The 24013-nt window shown below is 37.4% G+C and overlaps 1 protein-coding gene across 1 annotated transcript; it reads right to left on the bottom strand.

The window, feature by feature from the left end:
- On the bottom strand, positions 1-23790 carry LOC103609613 (protein unc-13 homolog B-like; the record flags this gene model as incomplete). Its single annotated transcript, XM_008593911.1, has 4 exons — positions 1-25; positions 7031-7121; positions 9246-9560; positions 23556-23790. Coding segments are annotated over 4 exons (666 nt in total), but the record flags the coding sequence as incomplete, so codon positions are not given.
- Positions 23791-24013: the final 223 nt, after the last annotated feature.

Below are 24013 nucleotides of genomic sequence, written 5' to 3'. Positions count from 1 at the left end.
AGGGTTTGATCCTTGTACCAGCCAGCTGCTGAAAAACAAAATAATAAAAATAAAAATGTTCGAGTAAACAAGACTGAACACCCCCCTCAAGACTGAGGAAGAAACCTGAAAAGAGGGGAATTTTAGCAGCAGGACCCATATTTGATCATATTTAATTCTTCTCCCCTAAAGCTGAAGCGGGCCTCAGCCTTGGAGGAAGTTTTCAAGGCAAACTTGGGGCTGAATCTCCAGAAATAGGAATACACTTGTCTAGCAGAATGTAAGATAAGCATAAAGGCTAGCTTAGCCTGCATTTCTCTGAGTTCCCTCTTTTCCTGTCGTTACTTGATATTTTGAACCATGGTTAAGGGGCAGCATGACATTATTTACATAAATGTAGAACTGTCTTCCAGATAGCCTGGAGCTGCAAACTTGCTATGAGGCACGTGCTACCCAGACCCTGAGAAACCAAGAAAGACATCAATAAAGCTATGCTGACTCTACCCCAAAGCAAATCAGAATCTTGCAGGACCCTAAGATACATCAAGGACAAGAACAGAAACCAGAAAGAATCTTGATGAGAATTTACACCTGGCCCCGTACACATACCCCTTGCTCCTCCCTTTCACTTCCTGCTTCTTATCCCATAAAAGCCCTTGTTTAGCTTGAGAAAATGATACGGGTTAGCCTACCATCTCCTTCAGGTTTACTGGTCCTGAATAAAGTTGCCTTCCCTTTTCACCAATGTTTAACTCTCAAATCTTTTGTTTCTGTTTGGCAGTGGACAGCTGCATTTGAGTTCAGTAGCAAAAATAATATACTGTTTAACTCAGTAATTTATTGTAATCTATTTTGAGAAAACTAAGTTGAAGGAATAATCAGAAATAAAAACAGATTTATGCATAATGATCCTCATTATAGTATTATTTACAATAGTGAAGACAGAGGAATTGTTATGTAACATCTATATGCTGGATTATTATTAATCTATTAATAATCATTAAATGAATAGACTGGCTTATGGGTTGTTCACACTATTCCCTGCCATGTTGATTCTGACTTCCTGATGTTTTTATCAAAGCTTTTTTCCCATGGTATTCTAAAATTAGGCCAAGCAGTAGGGGTTGGGGAGGGCCATCCCTTCCAACCAGCATCTGTGTTAGAACCCCTTTACTGCTGTAATCCACCACACTCACTGTCAGCAGCCTGTTGAGAAGCCAGCCCTGTCTCACTGAGAGCTGGTGCACAAACAGGACCTGGCACCTCCAGCCCTGCTGCAGTCGTTGTGCACACCACGAGGTAGACGTAATTCCTATTGGTCAGACAAAAAAAAGCCACCCAGACACCTGGCTTGGCCTGGATCACAGCATTGACAACTTGCTAGCCTAGCTGTTGGAGGAGGCACAGGGGCATGGTATATGGCCTGACTGTATTGCCTTTTTGGCTGGGAGAACAGCATTTTGCGTATGTTCCGCTAAAGCAGCTTAGAACCACACCCCAGATAATCATGGCAAGCCTTTCACAACCTGGAAAATGTTGAAAACAACAATTCCTATTTCTGTTTTTATTAAATCTTGCACACACACACACACACACACACACAAACATTAAATCATGTTTTCAAAAAATATCTAATAACCCAGAATAAAGCTCACAAAAACTAAGTGAGAAAATTTAAAAATCCACACATATTATGACCCAAATTCAGTACAATTATGTTCATGCATATAAAATTATATAAGAAAACATAGCTAATGTTAATAATCAAAATTTTGCTATTATTGGCTTTAAGTACTGGGCCTTGGGAAAAATAAAAAACAGGATTAATTAGAAGATAAAGAAACACATGGAAAAGTCTGTGGAAATGATGATGGGCATTTCTGGCTAGTTAAGCATCCATAAAAGTTTGGCTAAACACTCTTTGCCAGGTTCTACACTGGGCTCTAGAATACTATTAATAAAAAGCATAACCCTGACATCCATGGATCTTATAAGAAGCACATAGAAAAGTAAGACATACCAGAAATAAGTAATTCCATTCCATCATGGTAATTGCCAATGTAGAAAAAATATGTAGAGTCTGGAAACTTAACCCCAAAACTGACACCTAACTGGGTTTTAAAAGATGTGAATTAAAAAAAAAAAGAAGATGTGAATTAAAAGTTAGCTAGGTGAATTAAGAGAAAGAGTATTCTAGGCATGGGAAACAGCAAATGCATAGCCTCTGAGAATTCCTGAAAGATAAATAACTCTGTGTTTTAGAAGCACCGACTAAATGGAGTAGCAAAAAGAGTTAAGGCTGGAAAGGCGTGTATAGTCTATGCCAGTGCCTTTTTGTTAAAGACCTAATTTTTTATTCCCAGTATGTAACGGACTGATATTTTTGGTTAATACACTGTTCAATGACATGAAGCCATTGATCGTGTGCTTGATGTCACTGAAATTCAAATTGCCTCTAAATGCTCACTTTCAATTTCAGTACTTATTTCATCAAAGACTAGAAACAAGCGGTTCCTGGATCAGGCTGGTCCGCAGACCACACTTTTAGTCACACTGAGCTAGATCATAAAGGTTTTATTCTATCATGCAGGCAATGTGGAGCCACTGAAGTACATTTTTCTGATTTTCTTTTTTTAAAATCATAGCTTTACTAGGTAATTTACAATCCTAAGAGGAAGGTACTATTATTCTCCCCATTTTCTGGATTAGGAAAATTTTCTCACAATGACATACTGAGAAAAAATATTGGCACCTCACATCACAGGCAGAGTTAATTTCCCTAAAACATAAAAAGCTCCTGGGAATTAGTAAGAAAAACACCAACACTTCAATAGAAAAATGGGCAAAGAATATTAATAGACTGTTCACAGAAAATTAATAGCCTTTATATATATGAAAATATGCTTAACTTTACTGGTAAGAAATGAAAATTTAATCTATTGAGACACTACTGGCTAGCAGACTAGTGAAAATCCAAAACCTTTACTAGTCACTCTACTGGTGGGTTAAAGAAGAAGGAAAGCACCCTTATGACGTTACTAGTAGGATTATAAATTGGTATACTCCCTATATAAGGTATATACCATTTGGGGTAGTCATTAAACTATTCACAAATATCCCTTTCTATCTCTTTCAAGGTATATCATACTGTTCACTTTAAGTATGGTTGTATGATTTGCTGTAGCCAGGGAATCGTGAGCAAAAGTCATGTATGTAATTTATGGGCAGAAATTTTAAGAGCCAGTGTACAATTTGCTATGTTCTCCTTCACTTGCTATCTTTTCTTTCTCTTTACCATTGCGACTGAAAATGTTCCAGATCCTGGTCGCTCCATCAGCCTAGATTGCAGAGAGAAGACAACTTAAAGCAAAACTCCCTGACATGAAGCATGACATGTATCACAGGCAAGCAACAAATCTTTGTTTTTTTAAGCCACTGACAAATGGAGGGCAATTTGGCAATATTTACTGAAATTATAAATGTGTATCCCCTCAATATACTTGCACACATACAAAATGTCATATGTAAAAAGGTTATTCATTTGTGACATGGTTTCTTACATGTAGCAAATGACTAGAAACAACCAAACATCAACAGAGGACTAGTTACATACTTGCAGTACATTTATTCAACAGAGTATTATGCAGCTGTAAAAAAAAAAAAAGAAAGAAAGAAAGAAAAGAAAATGCTAGTTACATACTTGCAGTACATTTATTCAACAGAGTATTATGCAGCTGTAAAAAAAAAAAAGAAAGAAAGAAAGAAAAGAAAATGAAAAAAAAAAAAAAAGAATTCTCTTAGAGCTGATATGGAAGGATCTCCAAGTGAAAAACCAAGATGTCTCAGTGAATATAATATACCACCTTTTGTATAGAAAAGGGGTGGGGTATTAGAATACATATTCATATTTGCTTATACTTACATAAAGAAATTCTGATGATAAAATAAGAAACTAACAAAAATGATTATCTTGGTCAGAAGGTGAAGGAATGACTATGTGGACTTTCTGATTAGGAAAAAAAATCTTTGGTGATGTATTTAACAACTTTCTGGCTCACAGCCTCAACTTATCTGTCAGCAAATCCCATCTTAAGTATAAATGGTGCACTTCTGCCTCTGTCTTAAACTGTTACCAGATCACTCTTTAAACACTGGTTTATCTCTCTCCTCTTGGCCATGTCTAATCAGCTGCCTGTTACTTTACCTGTGCTAACAATATCTTCACTATTATTCTCTTACTCATTTAAGTAGCAATGATTCTTAGTTACTCTCAGATGCTTTTCTTTAGATGATTCCAAGCTTTGGAAAATTGTTTCCAGCTATTCTTTTTGAGAAACTCTGAATTACCTATTAAAAAGAAAAAGTCATAACTAAAACTGGGTCTGCTCCAACATATTCATATTTTTCAGAGCTTTTGTTTTACACAGAGAAGGTTAGTTATTTTACTTTCCTTTATAATAAGTTATAAGACCTTACTTCTAAAAAAAATAGAAATAAAAAATAGTAAGTATTATGACATTGACTCAATAAATGTTCACTTTAAATGTCTGTTTACCTCTTGTCAATGTAGATCAACAGACTCCCAGTGTTTGGGATTAGGCAGCCCTATCCACAGAAAGATTTTTTGGCACATGCTTCTCAACATACGTAGATTTATTAATTTAAAGATTATATATATGTACAATTGTATTATTAATTACATTATAAAAATTAAAACGTTAAAAGTATAAAAGAAACATTTAAAATTTTAAGAAGTTTATTAATGATAAAAAATATTTTCTGCTGTCACTGAAAATATTAGCAGTAGTAATTTTTTTAGCAAAAGCAATGTAATGTAATATCCCTGGTTATTTTTTAAATCTTTAAATTTTAAATATTAAATCTTTAAATCTTTGGTTTAATAGTTTGTTGTAGAATGACTTCAAGGTCTGGTTCCACATTCAATTATTTCGGTAGTTGGTTTTCATAGATGTCATAGCTGAAAGAGATTCTAATACATCAGTCAAATGAAAGAAGTGCAATTCGTTACTATGTGCCAATTATTCAAAGATTTTAATGAAATTTGGTTAGTAATTTTTCATCTTCTCTGATGTCAGTCAGTTGTTCTTGCAAAAGAAAAAATCAGAAATCTTCTTATATTTTTAACAAGTTCAAACCTCACCGAAAATTTTCTTTAGAAAGTTTTTAATATGTTAATAGTCTTTTTCCAAGATCTTAGAGCACACAGTTATAAGTTTTTATAGGTACTACTCACTGTTTCTGATAACAAAAGAACACATCCACATTTAAACACATATACAAATGAAAGCATTTTCAAACATCTGTGTTCAAAATAGTCTCTCAAAAGCAGTTATCTTTTCAATAATTATTAAAACATTATCCTCTCTCTGAAGGGTCAAATTAAGAGTACTTATATGATGCTAGAATAATTTGAGCATTAAAATAAGTGGTAGTAATGGATTACAACTCATGTAATAAATTAGGAATCCATGAGTCCATACTGATGTAAATAAATTAGTGGGAGAGAAGGGAAACAAGAATGTTCTATGATAGTACTAATTAATGTAGATATGCTAATGGAAATGGAAAGTTACCATTTGGCAACCACCACTAGTGGTGGCGGATTCAAACAGGACTCATCAATGTATACTTAGCTAGGAAGTGAATGAGGAAGAAGATATCAGCTTAGCTCAGAGTATCACGCCTTAAAGCACTTAACAATTACAAAGGAAAAAATGGTGCCTTGATGGGAGAAACCAGGGCAATACAAACTTAATCAAGTGAGTAAGGCTAACATGGGTGGCAGGACAGGCTAACATTAAGTACTTTTTGATGCAGTGAACTGAAAAGAACACAGGATTGTTTTGTGTAATTTCTGCCAAGAAAGCATGGCCTGAGTCTGGTCATGAGAAAACACTGAATGGATCTAAATTGAAGAACATGCTACAAAATAAAATGCCTATACCATCTAAAACTGTCAAGAGTGAGAAGGACTGAAGAACCGTTCCAGAATGAAAGAGACTAAAGAGACAGGACTACTGAATGCAAGGTGTCATCCTGGACTGGATCCTGGATTAGAGAGGAAAAACATACATTGTTGGGACAGCTGGCAAAATTTGCATGGGGTCTTGATAATAGTGCTGTCATTGTTTTACCAATTTGGATGGTTATATGGAAGAGTAGCCTTGTTTTTAAGGAAATACAGACAGGATTATTTAGAAGTGACAGAACACCATGTCTCCAGCATTCCCTCAAATGGTTCAGAAAAAGATTAATCATAATGGAAGAAGAGCGATGAAGCAAAAATGCGAAATGTCAACAGTTGGGAGTATCTGGGTGAGCAGATACGGGAGTTCTCTATACTACTCATTTTACAACTTTTCCCTAAGTTTGAAATTATTTCAAAATAAAATTTTTTAAAGTGTGTGTTTACCCATGTGAGTATGGCTTGCATTTTTAATATAACAAGTCTTACAATACTGACACCCACCTGTCATAATTTAAAAACATCACCTGTACTGCCTACTTACTGACACCCAGATAAGGACACATCAAACTTGTAACACTGAAAATGAAAAATGTTTGTCTTTACTTTCATTTTTTACATTGTTTTGGATCTTAACATATAGATGCCTTGGACCTTAAATTAGGGAATCCCATAGAAATTTCTGTACACCGTTTCTGGCACCACATAGATCAGCCAGTAGTACTTAAACTAGCTGGATAAGGGAGACAATTGACCTAAGAGGCCCTGAAATAGTCCCCTGCCCTAAGCTCAAACTAAAACTGCTTTGAGGTGACAACAGTACTGAAAATAAGCATCTAACTTTACCTTCAGGCTTTCAACCACTAGGGCTATTTGATTTCCATTAATCAGCTCAGAAGAAAGTCAAGGCTATCTCCCACCTCTTAAGGCTCAGGCTTAATTATCATACATTCCCAGAAGCACACTGTAAGAAGATGACTAATCACTGACTGCTTCTCCAGCACCATATGTCTTCCAATTTCAAAGAAAAAATTACCCCAACCAGTATTAGAACAGATTTCCTACCTCCTGCAGCTGGAGTCGAACCTTGGTAACTGCTCGGATCCAGTGCACTCTGGCTTGAGTAAATGGTGAAGAGGGTTTCTCCTCAGGAAAACTTGTAACAAAGAAAAGAATGTTTCTTAAAAACAGCTGATGCCACAAGGTGACAATGTTCAAGGCAAGACTGCCAAATATCCAAAATAAAATCGTTTGTGCTCATGCCTACACTTGTTTAGTGACTCAGGCCACTAAAACGGCTTAGTCCTGAATACTCAATGTGAGAACAATTCCTCTCTAAAATGACAACTCCTTCTAGCTTTTCATCTGTTCCCTCTCTTCTTTTTTTTTCATTCATTCAATGAGGCAGCTCATTGGGACAGTCAGGGATCAGGACACTGGAAGCAATGGCAAGGGCCCTAGGTGAATGTCTGGCATAGAACAATGCAAAGAGGTGTGGAATAAGCCTTTCAACCCCTCTCACTCTACCTCTCAAGACTGCCAGCCTCCTTTGGAGATTCTGCATAGCATCCTTAGGGCAGAATTGTGTTCCTGCAACCCCTTTCTGCTCTACTAAGTATTTAAGAAGGCTTACCAATTCCTAGACTACATGAAAAGAACCAAGAAAATAATCACAGCCCTTTTCCTGCCAGATCTCATTTTGCTTCAGGAACACCATCAGTGAAATGTACAATGAATATCACAAAATAACTTTGAGACAGAAACACTATCCTGTATTAGAACAAGTCATCATCCAGGTTCTTGACTGGAACAGTGGTTAATTCTTGATGATAATATTTCTCCTCCTTCCTTTGGGGCCTACAACCAAGGCAGCAGACAAGTGTATACCAACTAGACATGTAAAATATTTGCTAGGCTTTAATGACATCTAAATAGGTCAATTGTTTTAAAACATATATGGGCACTTCTGGCCAAAGTAAAACTGGGCTTCACTGGCACAGCTAAGACCTGAGAGGACACAACCTGCAGAGAAGGACAAGTACTCATGCTGGGCACTTCTGCTTCTCTACCAAGAGCTCTGCCCTGTCAACAGTAACTGCCAACTCTAAGGTCCACAAAGAGCCATCTTTCAGTGGGTCATCAACCCACTGAAAAGGATGGTCCAGAGCTTAGTCTTCTGCATATCTTGCCTGTTAGATGAGCTACCAGAGATCACTAAAAACCAAGGGAATGGAAGGAGAAGAGAAAATAAGTTTATATCTTCAGAACAGTATGTGACTCATCCATTAATCCAGTGGTAGAGCAGAAGCACCAATCATTCCCTAGCATTTGCCATATAATCAGCTTTCACTGCTCTGGTCTTTCAGTGAAAGGCTTTATTTATTATTAGACCTTGAAATTTGAGAATCTAAGTAATGCCCAGCTCTTATCACTCTATCTCAGTGGTTTTCAACTGGGGCAGCTTTGCTACCCAAGGGAAATCTGGCAATATCTGGAGACAGTTTAGGTTGTCACATGTGGGAGTTGTTACTAGCATCTAGTGTGTAGAGGCCAGGGATGCTACTGAACGTCACATAATACATACAGCAACTCCCCACAACACAGAATTATCTGCCCCAAAATGTCAACAATGCAAAGACTGAGAAATCCTGCTCTGCTCCAGCCTATCAGCTACTCTGACCAATTTGTCTCAGTAACCATAACACTCAAACTCTATACTAAGCTTCATTATAAGGCTGTTAAATGGACAGGTTTTAAGTTTTTCTTCTTATGGATATCAATTGCCAGACATACTGCCAGGCCCTTGGGAGGAAAAGGAGTGGGTTAAATCTGGCTTCTAGATCACTTCTTTCTTAACTCTGTCCTGGTTTTCTCAGCCAGGGTAAAACAAAACAAAACAAAAAAACAATGTTCACAAAAAAGGTTAAAATATTAATAGGCTAGGATGCTAGCCACTGCACCCAAAGCAGTTCCACTGAATGAAATAACCTGGCTCAGGTCAGTTCCAGATTCAGAAGCTGCCATATGTGGAGTCAACTAGTAAGCCAAGAACAGCAGACTCAAGAGGTCCTGGTACCCTGCAGCTCACTAACTACGAAGAACCCAAGTGTTCTTTAGAGGTCCCCAAAATATTTTAGGAATTACACTAAAAATCAAAGGAAACAGTGATCACCACTAAACCCAGCTGCAGAGAAACAAATGAGAAGTGCTTATATTTAGTAATGCCACAGGGCAGGTACTGAGGAGGCCGTGTGAGCTTCTGAAGGCAGCCATCACCTACCTCTCCCGGGGGCCTAGTACGTGGTCTTTGTGTAGCACCAGATCTGAGGGAGGATGGTTTGCAGCATCTTTTTTCATCTCCTTGGGTTCACATGCTCTCCTCTTTTCTGCTTCACCTGTCATTTCAAAAGCTTTCTCTTGTTCTCCAAAACCTGCTTGGCCATCTCTAGAGACGCTGCCAGAGCTGTGGCAGGAATGAATCGAGTCCCTCTCCCGATGGTCATCATCTTGTTCATGATACTGTTCTAGTTCACTCAGCTGAGAGCTTCCTTGACTCACATTACAGGAGGAGCCATACCTACTGCTGCTGTTGGGGCTGTGAGAATGAGAGGAAGACAGATGAGTAAATAAATGCAAACCAGGAAGAAAAGCAAAAGTATGGATAAATTCAGGAAATAATAATTATATCAGTGGCAAGATTCAGAAACAGGAGGTTCCTGGGAAGAAAGGACCAAACTTCACAGTCTAAAACTAGTCTCTATTCAGCAGAACCACAACAGGAAAAAAACACAACATGCTGGGTTCTCCAACAGTGCTTAACCTTAGCCCTGCACATGACTTTGAAGAATATTTTATCTTAATATGCTTAAGTCCCTGACCAGGCCCTTTGGACAATTTTGGGCCAGAGGTCAGCGTAGTATTCTTAAACTGCGCGGTACGGCACTTCTTTCTAGGGGAAATAATAGTGTCTTCTGCAGACAGACCCTGCACAATGCTCCAGACTAAAGAACTACAGCAAAGGACAGCACTGACTTCCTGAGACTACTCAAAGCACTTACCAGACACCAGTCTTGAGGGTAGTCAAAGACAGAGACTGATCCCTGGAAAAAGCTATACAAATCCATGTGGAATAGTATATAGAATACAGATTAGCTCAAGCCACCCTTTGCACTTTGTATTTTACTTAATATCCTCATTGCCACTAGAGGAAGCATCTTAGAAGACTTGGAAAAACAAAGCAAAATAGGTCTCTCCCCATCTATTACAAGATATAAGTGCCTAAGGCCCAAGGAAGCATCCTAGCCTATCATGTAGTTGTAGTTAATATACACCACTTAGCTACTTGCTGCTTCTTCCTGCCCTCCCTTTCCATTCCACATCATATAAGAGCAAACCAATGTGAGTAAACCTCAGGGCCTAGCCTTTCCTTTAAGCAGAAAGCTCCTTGTTCCAATAAATGGACTGCATTTGGCACTAGAAAGAAGGGAGAAAATGAAAATACCTACGCATTAGTTTTTATTAACCCCTAATTAACATGAAGCTCAGGTACTAGGAAAGACACAGGAGGGATAAAAAGCAAGCTATGATTAATCTACCACTAAGTCATTTGCATCATAAATGGTCAATTCCTTAAAACCATTTATGATGCTTGAGTTGAAAACAGGCCTTTTGTTGGTCGCTGGTCCCTGGATGCCATTCAGAGTGACTGGCTGCTGTACATTCAAAATACAGGCAGTGCTAACAGGCATCACCTCTTCTTTTTTTTCTGGCTGGTGAAGTAGTTCAGAAATAGTGTAGCGCTCTTCCTCATGTTTCCCTGAAGGACAGGTGGGGCCAGAGAGGCTGCCTTTGGTATCCCAGTGTTTGCCAGATCCTGGGATTTCCTGCTGGTTTTCCACTTCTCCAGGCCCTGAAAGCCCATGAACAGAGACACTTGGCCTGGCCTCCAGCTGCTCAGAGACAGTATAGTGCTCTTCCTCACGTTGCCCTGAATTCAGAGTAGATTCTGAATTGTTTACTGCAGAGGTGGCTTCTTTCCAGGTGGGGCCAGAGAGGCTGCCTTTGGCATCCAAGTGTTCTCCAGATGCTGGGATTTCCTGCTGGTTTTCCACTTCTCCAGGCCCTGAAAGCCCATGAGCACAGATACCTGGCCTGACCTCCAGCTGCTCGGAGGGCCCAGAGGGCTGAGTATAGGCCTTAGCTGGCTCAACACTGGCCTCAGATAGTTGAGAAGACGCCAAAACTTTGTTAGCCTCATTGGAGTTAAGGTCCTGATCACTGCTGATAACTAAAACTGGAGAGGAGGATTCTGCTGGCATTTGTTCAGGGACCCCTTGGTTCTCTTTTTGCCATGAAAATGAAAGATCCAGCTTCTTTCCAAACCCTAGTTTTGGATCACCTGCCAATTCACTCCCTTTTCCCTCTCTACCTCCCTCAAATAAAGTTGACAACTTTTTAAAACTAGACACTAAACCAGTCACTGCTGCTCTGCTGCCAGAGGAGGCAGGTGGAGAAAAGAGTGAGCTCAGTGGTTTCTCAGTGGATGGCAAGTGGAGCTTTGGCCAATTGGCCATGTTTGGGATCTCAAAATGAGGTCTTGGCTGTTCTGTTTCCTGGTGGTCTGCAGGTGGATCTTTCTGGACATGAAGTATCCCACAACTTTCATTAGCATGATGCACAGGTTCCTCCAGCAAAGGATGAGAAAGGTATCCTTTGGTTTCCAGTGTGGTGCTCTGGCTGACATTTGCCTCATCTAACAGTGTGGTATTGGGTTCTAGTGAATCAGTTGCCCACAGCTCAAAGAAGTCTTGTTTTGTGGAGGCAGTCTGAATAGCTGGCTCTGACTCAAGAGGAAGTGGTGGCTGAATTGGAGAAGGAAGCTCTTTGGCAATCCAGGTAGGATCTGGATGAGACTGTGTTGGCAATAAAATATATTCTGCTTCCAATGACGCCTCTGTGTCTGTACCCTGCAATATCCCCATGTCTCCTTCATCACTCAGAGACAATACTCCTTGCCCAGTATCATCCCCTGAGACAGAAGATGTCGCAGTTGTTTCACAACCTTGGGGTTCTGGAATATTTTCAGGAATATTATTGTTTTCCACTTCAGTTGTTAGTTTAAGATCATCTGTGAAGATATCTGATTCTGACTTTGCACTAACCACAGTCATTCTACAGTTACTGAGGGTAGATTCTGAATTGGGTACTGCAGGAGCAACTTCTTTCCACAAACTTTCTGGAGGCACTGATCCTATTGCATCTCTGGAACAATCATTTTGAAGCCAGGAAGAAGCTGGGTTAGATGATTCTTGTTTGTGTGCTTCTGGCTTGGGACTTCTGAAAACCCCAAATAACTCACCTTTGAGGGGCCGAGATGAGGCATCAGAAGAAAGAGAGAAAAAAGAGTTTTTCTTTGGAGATTTAGGAGAGGAAAAAAGTCCAGACAGTGTTTTGGGAGATTCAATTAAGCACCCTGAGAAAGATTTCACTTTTGTCATAAACCCTGAAAGCATTTCTACTGAAGAGTCTAATACTGATTTGTCTTCTTCTTTATCTTCATCTCGGTTCAGGAGGTGTCCTGCACACTCTGGCTCTGGAGAGGAAGAGGCTGGTTCCAAGCTCTGTGGTAAAACCTTACCAGGGTCCTTTTCTAATGGCAAGTTCAATTGGTCACTAGTAAATCTTTCATTTTGGTGGCAGTTAGTAGGAGTGTCTAAATCATTGAACTTTTCAATCAAATGGTTATCATACGAAATAGTCTTGGCCAGTGAATCACCAAGGAAAGCTTTCTGGTTCAAAGCCTCTTCTTTATGGGCAGCTACCCCCAGGGTCTCAGGGCCAATGAGGAATGTTTCAGCCTGTGCCTGAAATTCTGGTGGAGGAGGAACAACATCTTTTTGCAACTGATTCATCTGGAAATCTGCTGAAGATGTGTCTGGTTCATTACATGAACTCAGTTTTCCCTGATAGTCCTTCTCTAAGTTGAGCTCATTTGCAAGGGAGGTAACCTCAATAGTGTTGCTAATGGAAATACAAGGGGCCATTTGCTGTTCATTAACTACTTCCTGGGCTATTCTATCTCTATGAGCATTGGAACCTTCTCTAGTTTTTGTGCCACCAGTGTCTACAAAAACACTTGGCTTCTTACAGGGCTGTGAAGTCACTGAAGCAACAGTTGAAAGGTTTTGTTTTTCCCCAGGAGTTTGCTGCTTTTCATCCAAAAAAGACAAGCTGAAGAAACTGAAAGTAGAGCTATTACGAGAGGCATCCTTCTTGACACTTGGGCTAGTAGTGGAAAAAAAGGAAGGAAGGGTGAATAGCCCTTCTGCTTGAGATTTGGCTCTTGGTAGAGAAGCAGAGGCTCTGTTCTCAGATTTTTCAGATCCAGTCAGAAAAGAAAATATATTCTTTTTGGTAGGCAACTCTGGTTGGGAAGAAGATATACTGGTTGAAAAACTCCAGTCTTTGTCAGAAAAATTATCTTGTTCATTTGAATTTCTTCTGCTCAGAATATTGAAAGATCTTTTACTACTTCTTGAAACTTCTGTCACTGTAGACACACTACTAGTTTCTACGGAAGAATCTCTAGGAGACACTTTGAGACTACTTGTTGAGAAAGATGAATTTGGTGACTGCTGGATTGGGTGGTCTCTGAATGGTACCTCTTTTTCAGTCAAATTATTACCTTGGATCTCCTTAGTTGATGGTTCCTTTAGCCCACTGTCATCAATAGTAGTCTGTTTGTTCAGACTTCTAATTCTAACCTTCCCTTTAGAAAAAACTGGTGAAGCAGGAAAATTCTCAACACCCTGGCTAGTTAGCTGTACGGAATTAGGACTTGACCTGACCTCATCTTTATTAGTCATTGAGGCAATGGGCGTATTTTCTGTTGTCTGTATAGAAGACACATTAGTTTTAAAGAAATCCCCAAGGGTACCAAAAAAATTTGATACACCAGGAGATTCCTTCTTTTCTTGAGATGATATCTTTCCATTTTGATCACCATTCTTTTCCAAGTTTGGTGATCCTTCTTTATTCACCTGGGTTTTAAAGAGGTTCAAAAATCCAGATGCCTGTTTTTCACTTGCTGTCATACTTACTGTAGATTCTTCTCCTCGACCAAAGAGTTTCAATGCACTTTTAAATAATGTTCTCTCAAACTCTTTGGAAGACTTGTCCTGGTGAAGCTCACAATTCTTGTTCTCTTCACTACTAAACTGTGATGCAAGAGGAACTGAAATAGAGTCAGCAGTAATAATTTCATCATCATCTCTACCTGATTTAGCCTGAGTAATTATTTGGTTTCCCCAAAAACCAGATTTTAACAAACTTTGTTTTTTTAGATGAATGCCTTCATTTAAAAGGAATTCTTGCTTTATATTTTTAGTAAATTCTGGTTGCTGAACATTGGGTACGATATGTCTCTCTGAATCCTTGAGACTTTCTTCCTCATTTTGGGAGTTACCCATTAATAACTGAAGACCATCATTTGTGAGTTCTGCTAACTTTGACTGCTCATCCATTTTCTGCATAACCAAAGACTCTAAAGATTCACTCTTATCAAAATTCAAAGTACTTCCAACCGAAGTACCCAAAATAGAAAATACTGACGTCACTTTGTTCATTGATGATGTCTCTTCTGCTTGCTGTGAGCCGTTAGTCATATTTTCAGGATGAACCAAAGAGGCAGCTTCTTCAGAAGAAGAGTGAAGCCAATGGAAACTGGAAAGATGAACTGATGAATCTTTAGCTAGAGGCTGGTTCTTTTCTCTCTCTATAATTTGATCTCTGTTTAAGACATGATTACTAATAGTTTGGGGCTGATTTCTGAGATCCAATGTACATTCAAGGTCTTCAGAACCATATGGCTTTTCTTTGAAAAATCTAAAATCTCCTTTAAACTTTTGAGGATTATAGCCTGAAAAATCTAATGGTTGATCCCTTTGGCCATAACCTGACTCTTCAAGTACTTGTGAAAAGGCTTCTAAATTTAGATACAATGGTTCCTTACTTCTTGGCAAAGCTACAGACAAATCAAGAGGGTCAACTGGTTCCTCTTCAACATACCACAGTATTTCATCTTCTTTGTCAACTACTTTAAAACTACAAGCAGAAATACTGCTGTCATCCAACATAATACTTGATAGATCATCTGTCTGTAAATCACAATTCAAATACTCTTGATAAGAATAATCAGGTATAAATAAATATGCATACTGTCCAGTAGGATCAGTGAGGAGAGAATAGATATATTGACCATCATGGAACATATAATATCCATAATTTCCATCCTCTGATGGCCACCATACTCCATTCTCAAGACATGACAACCATTCCTGGTACTCATAACCAAAACTTGAAAAAACAAAGTTTTCATCCATTCTTAATGGTTCTTGATCAACTATGGGGCATGCAGTCTCCTTATAAGCTGAGGAATAACTTAAATCAATGGGCAATTCTTCTAGTGAATTCTTCATCTCATTAATTGGAAGATGACCAGAATTTCCATACAATGAGTTAGCTGCCCATATATCACCTCTTAATAAGTAATCTTCATTAAATGCTAACTGGTCAAATGATTCATATGGTAAGTCACACCAAATGACACTGTTTGGATTTGTTCTCCACTCCAAGATATTTGCATTTTGATCTTTTTGGCAAAAATTTATCACTGGGTTTTCTGAGTCAGGCCACAAGAAAGCATCGGCTGATGGAAATGTATTTTGATTCAACACATAAAAAGCCGGTTGAGGTTTTCTGGAATTTTTAGAGATATCTTTTATGTCAGAGTCCCATTCAAAACAGAAATAATTGTTCATCCCTTCAAAAGTCTGATAGTGGTTTGACTTATTAAGAGTATTAGTATTTAGTATAGGTGAATTTAACTTGCTTGAATTTTCATGTAGTTTTGTCTCAAGAACATGGTTTGGTGTTGGCCTCTTAGCCAAAGATTTCTCCAAGAGCCCCTGCTGAGCACTTGAAGCACAGTGAAGTACAATGTTCTCCGAAGAGGGGCAATGCTTTTCACTTTGCTGGTTTTTCCAAGCATGAGGGCAACAATGATTATCAGCCCAAGCATCAGACAATGGTATGTTTTCTTTGGGTAATGATAAGCATTTTATGAAGCCAGAAGTTTCATGTTTTTCAACATGGTTCCTCTGGTTCTCAGAAGTCACACATGAAGTAGCAGGGACCTCATTCAAGGATAAATGTTTGTTTCCATTCAAACTCTTTCTGTCACTTAAAGGCATGAACTTTGCTTCATCTGGTTTACAATCAGTCATACTGCTATTTGATATCAAGTTAAATATTCCAGAGATAAAGCTTGGGGTACTATTCCTGCAATGTGAGCCATCATTTTTCAAGTTTAATTCTTGTTGACTAGACAAATTTTCAGAAGAAAACCTATTAAACAGGCCAGAAAGGAGGCCTCTTTGGGTTCTTTTTTGGGAAGTTTTATCTTCAACTTTGTCCACTTTAATTTCATTATCCAAAGTGGATTTCAAAATGGTAGAACTAAACTCTAGTAAAGAGTCTGATACTACTGAAGATGTCACTTGTGTAAGATTCTTATCTTCTCCTGAAGGATCTAAAGTTATATGATTTTTGGGCACAACTCCAGGGATGGCTAAGGCATCTCTTTCATAATTCTCTACTGCTGTGTGGTCACTTAGATTTAATTCCTCTATATTCCCAAATTTCCCAAGATCATTATTAATATTTGAAACTGAATCAGACTTTATTATATGAAGTTTGACATTTTCAGGACAATTTATTTGGTCATTCTTATTAAGTTCCTCTATACTGCCAAATTTCCCTCGATCATCATGAATATTTGGAACTGAACTAGATTTTATTGAACTAAGTTTGGCATCTTCACAACAATTTATTTGGTCATTCTTCTTTAATTCCTCCATACTACCAAATTTCCCTAGATCACTATGAATATTTGGAACTGAACTAGATTTTATTGAACCAAGTTTGGCATCTTTATGACAATTTCTTTGGATCTCTTCATCAGTGGTTACTGCTGAGCCATGAAAATTCTGGTCGTTAACAGTGACATGGCTGTTAGCAAAAGGAAACTTAAACAAAGGAAAAATGCTTCCTTTCTGTCTTAATTCCTGCTGCTTTTCAGAATGACCAAGAACTCTGAAAAATGGAATATGTAATTTTTCACTAAATAAAAAGGAATGTCCATCTTTCTTGGGGCCCCTTTCCCATCCATCTTCCTCTGATTGGTGAATTTTCATAGATTCTGACAAAGTTCCCTTTGAGCAGGTTTCTGGAGAAGTGAGCAAAAACTGGCTGAATGATTTTCTGAGTGGCTCAAGGAAATCGTCATCACTGGTAACTCTGTCCTCCTCTAACAGCTTTGAAGAAGGCTCTTTATTTGCAGTTCTACTGCCAGCTATACAAGGTTGTCCTGGAGTATCTTTGGCACATATTTTTGGTTGATCTGATAACGTAGACAGATCTATACAGGGTTTTCCCTCCAACGGGCTCTGAATATCATCTTTCTTGCTTGTAGAACTAGCTAAGTTTGAAGGTTCATTGGCCACTTGGGAGGACAACAAATCCTCACTTCTATGCATCTGGAACCAGCCTGTAGTTTCTCCATCAGTCCTATTTAAAGCAACAATGCTACTACTGTGATTGTCGAGGGTGTCTTCCCTTTGATTTGACTCAGAACCACACCTAACAAAGCTTTCCTTTGTCAGTGGCTTGCTCTGGTTATCTTCTTTGGTTTCCTCCTTTTCTGAAAAGATCTTTAATGGATTTAGCATGCTAAAAACAGACTTTATAACTGAATTCTGACTCTGTGAAGCTGAGTCCCTTCCAACAGTTTCTGTTGTAACCTGAAAGGTTAAATTCTCAGTTTTACTGCCCATGTGCTCATTTTCAGGGGTTTTGTCATGTCTGTCAACATCCTTACTATCAACTGTTTGAGATGATAATGAATATTGCATGGAAAGATCCTTCTCCAATACTGACTTGGCTCTGGGTCTAGATCCCAAATTAATCGTCTCTATTTGATTAAGAGTTTCTGTTTTCTCTGGAACTGAATAAACCAGTTTTTCCACAGAGTTTGTGAGATGCTTTGTGCCTGAACCCACCTTTTCTGTGAGTGAATTGAACAAAGAACCAACAGCACATTTTACTCCATTCAGCTCAGGGAAAGAGATAGCTTTGTCCTTGTCATTCTTGACAATCGTTAAAGGTGGTATTTGATCCCCAGGCACTTTCTTTTCTGCATTATCAACAGTACTACAGTGTATATGTGCTTTTTCAGTTTTTGAAAGGGAACCAAACCTATTAATCTCCTCTTCCTTTTCTGCTAAATATTCTGACACTGTTTCTACCAAACACTGAAGCTCATCCATTGTATCAATAATGTCCTCCTTGGGTTCCTCAATAGAGGAAGGGGTCATTTCTTCCATGGAGCACCCAGGCAAATCTCCAAGTACGTTTGCATCACAATTCACCTTTTGTAATGGCAATGCTGGATTTGCTACATAATATTCTTCGGGAAAGTCTTCAATACGATGGACATTGGAAGAGTGCCATGTTGGTGACAGTATACTTTCCTGCTTATCAGAAATTGGGGAACCCAAAAGTTCATCAGAAGTACTGCTAGTAGAATCTTCAAGAATATCTAACAGTGTGAAATTAGTGACATGCTGGTTTGAGTCAGATGACTTTTCATAGTTCCTTAAACAACTGGGCAGATCATAATCATGACTTTCCAACTTAGTGGTCCTTGTGCCTCTTTTAACCACAAATCCATTTTTGTAGGGGTATAAAACTGGGTAATTTTGTCTCTTTTCAATGTGGCAAAGGTTATAATTTTCAGTATCAGAATATGTACTTTTGGAATTAGTCTTAGTTCCAAATCTATCATTATATTGTCTTCTGTCACTGTCTTCAAAATGACTATATAAGGGTTTCTTTTTTCTTCTCCTATCTATTGTATTATATTTCTGAGGATATCTGGAGAAAAGAGATGTTTCAAACTTAAGGTCAAAATTAAGGGCAGAAGGGAATTCTGTTTGTTGGCTCTGAGACGGTATCATTTTCCAGTTCTTGTGCTTTGATTGTTTTTGTTGGCTGTAGTATTTATCAGTTTTTGAAAGGGCTCTAATTTCTTTTACTTCTGCTTCCTTCAATTTTATGTTACTATTTTCTAGAAAGTCTAGCGATATTTTCTCCTCTGGCTCATATATATCTGCTTGCTGTTCATAGTCAACATCAGATAAAGTTGAAATAATCCTAATTTTGTCATTTTTCGCCTGTGAGCCTTGTCTGATATAAGGAGATAAAGTTGGAGGAACAGTAAGGCAAAGAAAAAAGGGAGAATGGAAAAACAAGTTATAAGATTTAGTACATGTTCAATTAAAAAACTAGAATAGTAAAATTCATAATTTGATAAAAACCAGTCAGACTAAAAAAAACATGAAAAGGAAATCCACATATTCTAAATCAGTACTGTGTCAAAGTAGTCAAATAGTTTTTTCCACATCAGAAAAAAAACAGATATAATAACAATTTTTAAATGCTTCACTTGCTATCACTGGTCATTGCTGAGCTTTTCAGTATTCTCTTATTTTCTAAGAAACAAACAAAAAAAATTAAACATGTTTATCAATATCTAGAATGTATTTGCAATGCCAAAACTTAGAACTGTTAAGTACACCATGAAAATACATCAAGGGATTTTAAGAAACCTAAATTTGCTGATAAATTTGAGTCTAAAAAGAAGCCAAGCTGTTCACATGCTGAAAGTTATATCTGAGGATATGATCAAACATATTTCTTTTAAAAAGAAAAAATATATAAACCTAACAAAAATAATTTTTTACTACTCAGAAGTCAAACCTTGTTACATTACCAAAAAAAGCAAATTTATTTAAAGCATTACAACTTGTTGTTTGTGAATTCTGAAGACAATATGCACTGAGGATCACAGTGAAATGAAAATCTTTCCCTATAATGATTACAATGGCAGAAGCTACATGTTCAACTTAAATCAATAAATACATAAGATAAATGACCTTTCTCTCAGTTAAGTTAAAGACTGCTTGCTTCCTGGGTACCAAGGTGGCAGTGTAGAGAAGGCCTACAGACTAGGAGCTTGTCAGCTCAGTGTGGTCTTTTATAAATCTAATACCCAAAAGCATTTATTTAGGAAACAGAAACAAGATCAAAGTGGTCATTAGTCACTAAAAACCATCCAAGGTGAGACTGATGTTCTCTTAACCCCTCTCAACACAAGAAATACTTTGACTATGTAATATCTAGTAAAGTCCAGCTCTGTTGTCAAACCTCAAATTATGTAAAAAAAATCCAGTTATTCTGGACTCATTAAGCAAAAGCCCATTTGGTTGAGTAAGGAAATCCAACTTAACACATTTTTTTTTTCAACATGCATTTCATTACTCTCCAGTATTCCCTAAATACTCAAACTAAACTTAACTCCAGCCTGGAAGAAATCTTTATAGTTCCAATTTAAATCAATAGATAACCATGGCTATAGTGAATGTAGCTATTTATTTTTACACTTCTGTATTTTACTGGAAGGTACTTCAAAACACATTTGTTCCCTCAAGCATTTAAATTTTCTTCCTAAAAAATTGTGTAAGTAACTTAAGGACTTAGACTATTTTCATGAATTTAGTGTTTACAGGAATAGAAAAATTTAGAAATCAATGTTAATGATATAATCTCTTCAAAACTTTTTAAAGGAGAAATCATTTAAAAATATTAAGTTAAAAATGTCTATAATAAAAAGTTTACTTAAAAATCATGTTAACTTTTCCTTACTTTTTAACCTCATTTTATATACTGATACAATAAAATTTAATTTATATAAGAACAATCAAAGAAAAATTTTAGGAAAAAAAATTGCAACTAATGCTTCTCTAAGTGCTATTTATTATAGTGGTAACCCAGGAAATAACCAAAATGATAATAAGGTAATGATTACATAAATTACAGTCTGTCCAAATAGAAGAGTATGCAGTTTAGGGTAATGTGCCATTATTACTGCAGGCCTGCACGTGCAATGCTTGCAAACACAGAGGGGAAGGAGGGCCAAAATAACTCTTGTTATCATGTTTGTTTGTTTGTTTTTCCTTAAGGTAGGACAATATAAACAACTAAAATCAAACGAATAAAATATGCAAACATTCAACTAATAAACCAAAAAGGAGTAGCCACCAACTTCAGTAGGGTTCTTGCCATGTTTCTTTCTAGAATCAGATTATGAAGAGAGAGTTCTATGCTATGACTAATACATAAAAATTTCACTGAAAATATTTTCAGAGATAGTAAACCGGGACACATGTTATCTGGCAATTTGATGGCCTTGTGCGGCTCGGGATAAAAATTCACCAGTGTAGCAGTTTGGTGAGGTGGGCAAAAAAGTGAGATCATCCTATGGTCTGGTGAAATTTAGAAAATAAAACAATGAGCTTATTGGAATGGTTTTTAAAAAATTAACTTCCAGGAAGGCGAGTTAGCTCAGTTGGTTAAAGCATGGTATTATAACATCAAGGTCAAGGGTTTGGATCCCTATACCAGCCAGTTGCCAAAAAACAAAAACAAAACAAATTTCCAACCAATGAAATAATTGATTTAGGCAAGGATCGATGGATGCTGAAATCATTGGGTAAAAGCTAACATCAAGGTCAAGGGTTTGGATCCCTATACCAGCCAGTTGCCAAAAAACAAAAACAAAAACAAATTTCCAACCAATGAAATAATTGATTTAGGCAAGGATCGATGGATGCTGAAATCATTGGGTAAAAGGTTGTTGGGGAAACAGGATATTGATACAATATCAAGTATCATCCTGGATATTATTAATTACAAAGGAGAAAAGGTAATTTTACATTAGAAAAATATGGCATGTAACAGATTTCTTGACCAAGGGATCAAACTAAACATCACCAATAATAATATGAAATATATGCTTCCTGAATGCATTGTGAAGGACATATCACCATATGTACTGTTTTTGCCAAAAATGTTTAACCTGATTCTAAACATGAAGAAACAATCAGCCATAACAAAATTAAGAGGCATTCTCAAAACAACTGGCCTGGACTCTTCAAAAACTGTATTAAAAAAAAACAAGAAAAAAAGTAATGGAATTTTACTAGATTAAAGGAGACTAAGAAAACAGGAAAATCAAATGCAGTGCACATGATTCTTGATAGAATCCTGGATCAAAAAGGAAAAATTACACACACATATATATAGAACATGATTGAAACAACTGGAGAAATTTAAATATGTTCTACATATTAGATAGTATCATTGTATCATTAAATTGCTTGAGTGTGATCATAGTATTTAGGTTATATAAGAGAATGTTCTTTTTCTTAGGAGTTACGTGCTGAAGTACTTTCTGGTGAAGTAACATGGTATCTGCAAGTTACTTTTTAATGGCTCAGGAAAAAAATGTATTTGTATTTGAATATATATTGGGGAGCATGAGATAAAGTAAATGTGGCAAAATGTTAACAGAACTAGTAAATCTAGGCAACATGAATATGGGTGTTCATTACATTATTTCTCCAATTTTTTTGAAGGCTGGCCAGTAAGGGGATATGAACCCTTGATCTTGATGTTATAGCGCCATGTTCTAACCGGCTGAACTAACCAGCCAACCCTTCCAAAGTTTAAATTTGAAATATTTTATATTAATCAAAATTCAGAGAAATAATACAATGCACACCCATAAAGAAATGATAAATGTTTAAGATGATGGATATGCTAGTTACCCTGATTTGATCATTACATGTTGTGTACATGAATCAAAATATCATGTTGTATCACATAAATATGTATAATGAAAAGTTCTTTTAAATTTTAAGCCTTGTATTTTGGTTTAAAAATTTCTTTTTAAACAGAGCATTGGGGAGCACATATGCATGTATTAGCTTTTATATTCATAAATATATGACAATAGTCTATGGAAGGATACATAAGAAACAAACAACAGTGGGAAGAGAACTAGGAGACAGACAGGGGACGGGAGGAAGACAACAGGTATGAGTAGTATTCTTTACTGCATGCTATATTGTATCTCAAAAATTTTTAAGCCATATAAGTGGTTTATATATTTAAGAAATTAATAAAATAGAATTAAAACAAAGTTCCAGCAAAAGTACTGAATCTGCTATGGTGAGATCATATTGATTTTCTTCTGAAATATTTAGGCAGGAAGAATTATCCAAACATTTAGTATCTGTGATTTTCTTTTTTAAAATTTTGGTTCTGGGTATATCAAAATCACTGAGCTAGGCAGGGAGGCAGGCAGGTTTTATTCAGCTATCCAGCCCAAGTGGCCATGCCCTCAACAGCTGGGAATCTCTGGTCACAAAAAGAAGTATTCCTAATGGAAATATATAAATGTGCATGTGTGGAAGAGAAAAAAGACTGAGAATCTACACAAAATGACTATAACTTGGCCCATCATACTGCTACACTTCCACTACCACCTAAGCTTAAAGCACCCAAATCCTTGTTAGCTGCATCATGGGACCTGGATACAAAGAAGAGAAAGTGCTTTGCTCCCAATACCCACCTGAAGGCCTGCCGCTCTGGATAATCAAGGTCATAACTTTGCATAGAGTCAGTGCAAGAGTCCCGGGAACTGCCCTGAAGTAGCAGCTGTTGTGGCAATCGCACTGGCACAGGGAACTGGTGTACAGAGGCGTTGGGCTGGGAAGTCGTATGGTAAGGAGGTGGGATGCTATTGCTGGTCTCACTGCGATAATCACTATCTCGGTCATCAACAGCACTATCAGGGTCTTCAAAAGCTGTGGAATAAGCAGAGTCATTCAAGCCCCCCAGGTTTATTTTATTCTTCAGAATTTTTTCTGCTTCTAACTTAAGTAGCCACAAGCCTGGAACTTGAGAACAAGAGCAAGCTGAGCTGCACATGAGCCCAGAGACCTCAAAGCCACATGCAGAACATGCAGTTAATATCCATAAATCTCTCTCCTTATCAAATAAGATAAGATACTAGGTTTAATTTTAGTG

This window comes from Galeopterus variegatus, unplaced genomic scaffold (assembly GCF_000696425.1).
Source record: "Galeopterus variegatus unplaced genomic scaffold, G_variegatus-3.0.2 Scaffold9863, whole genome shotgun sequence".
Lineage (NCBI taxonomy): Eukaryota > Metazoa > Chordata > Mammalia > Dermoptera > Cynocephalidae > Galeopterus > Galeopterus variegatus.
This window is presented reverse-complemented; position numbering and strand designations above follow the sequence as displayed.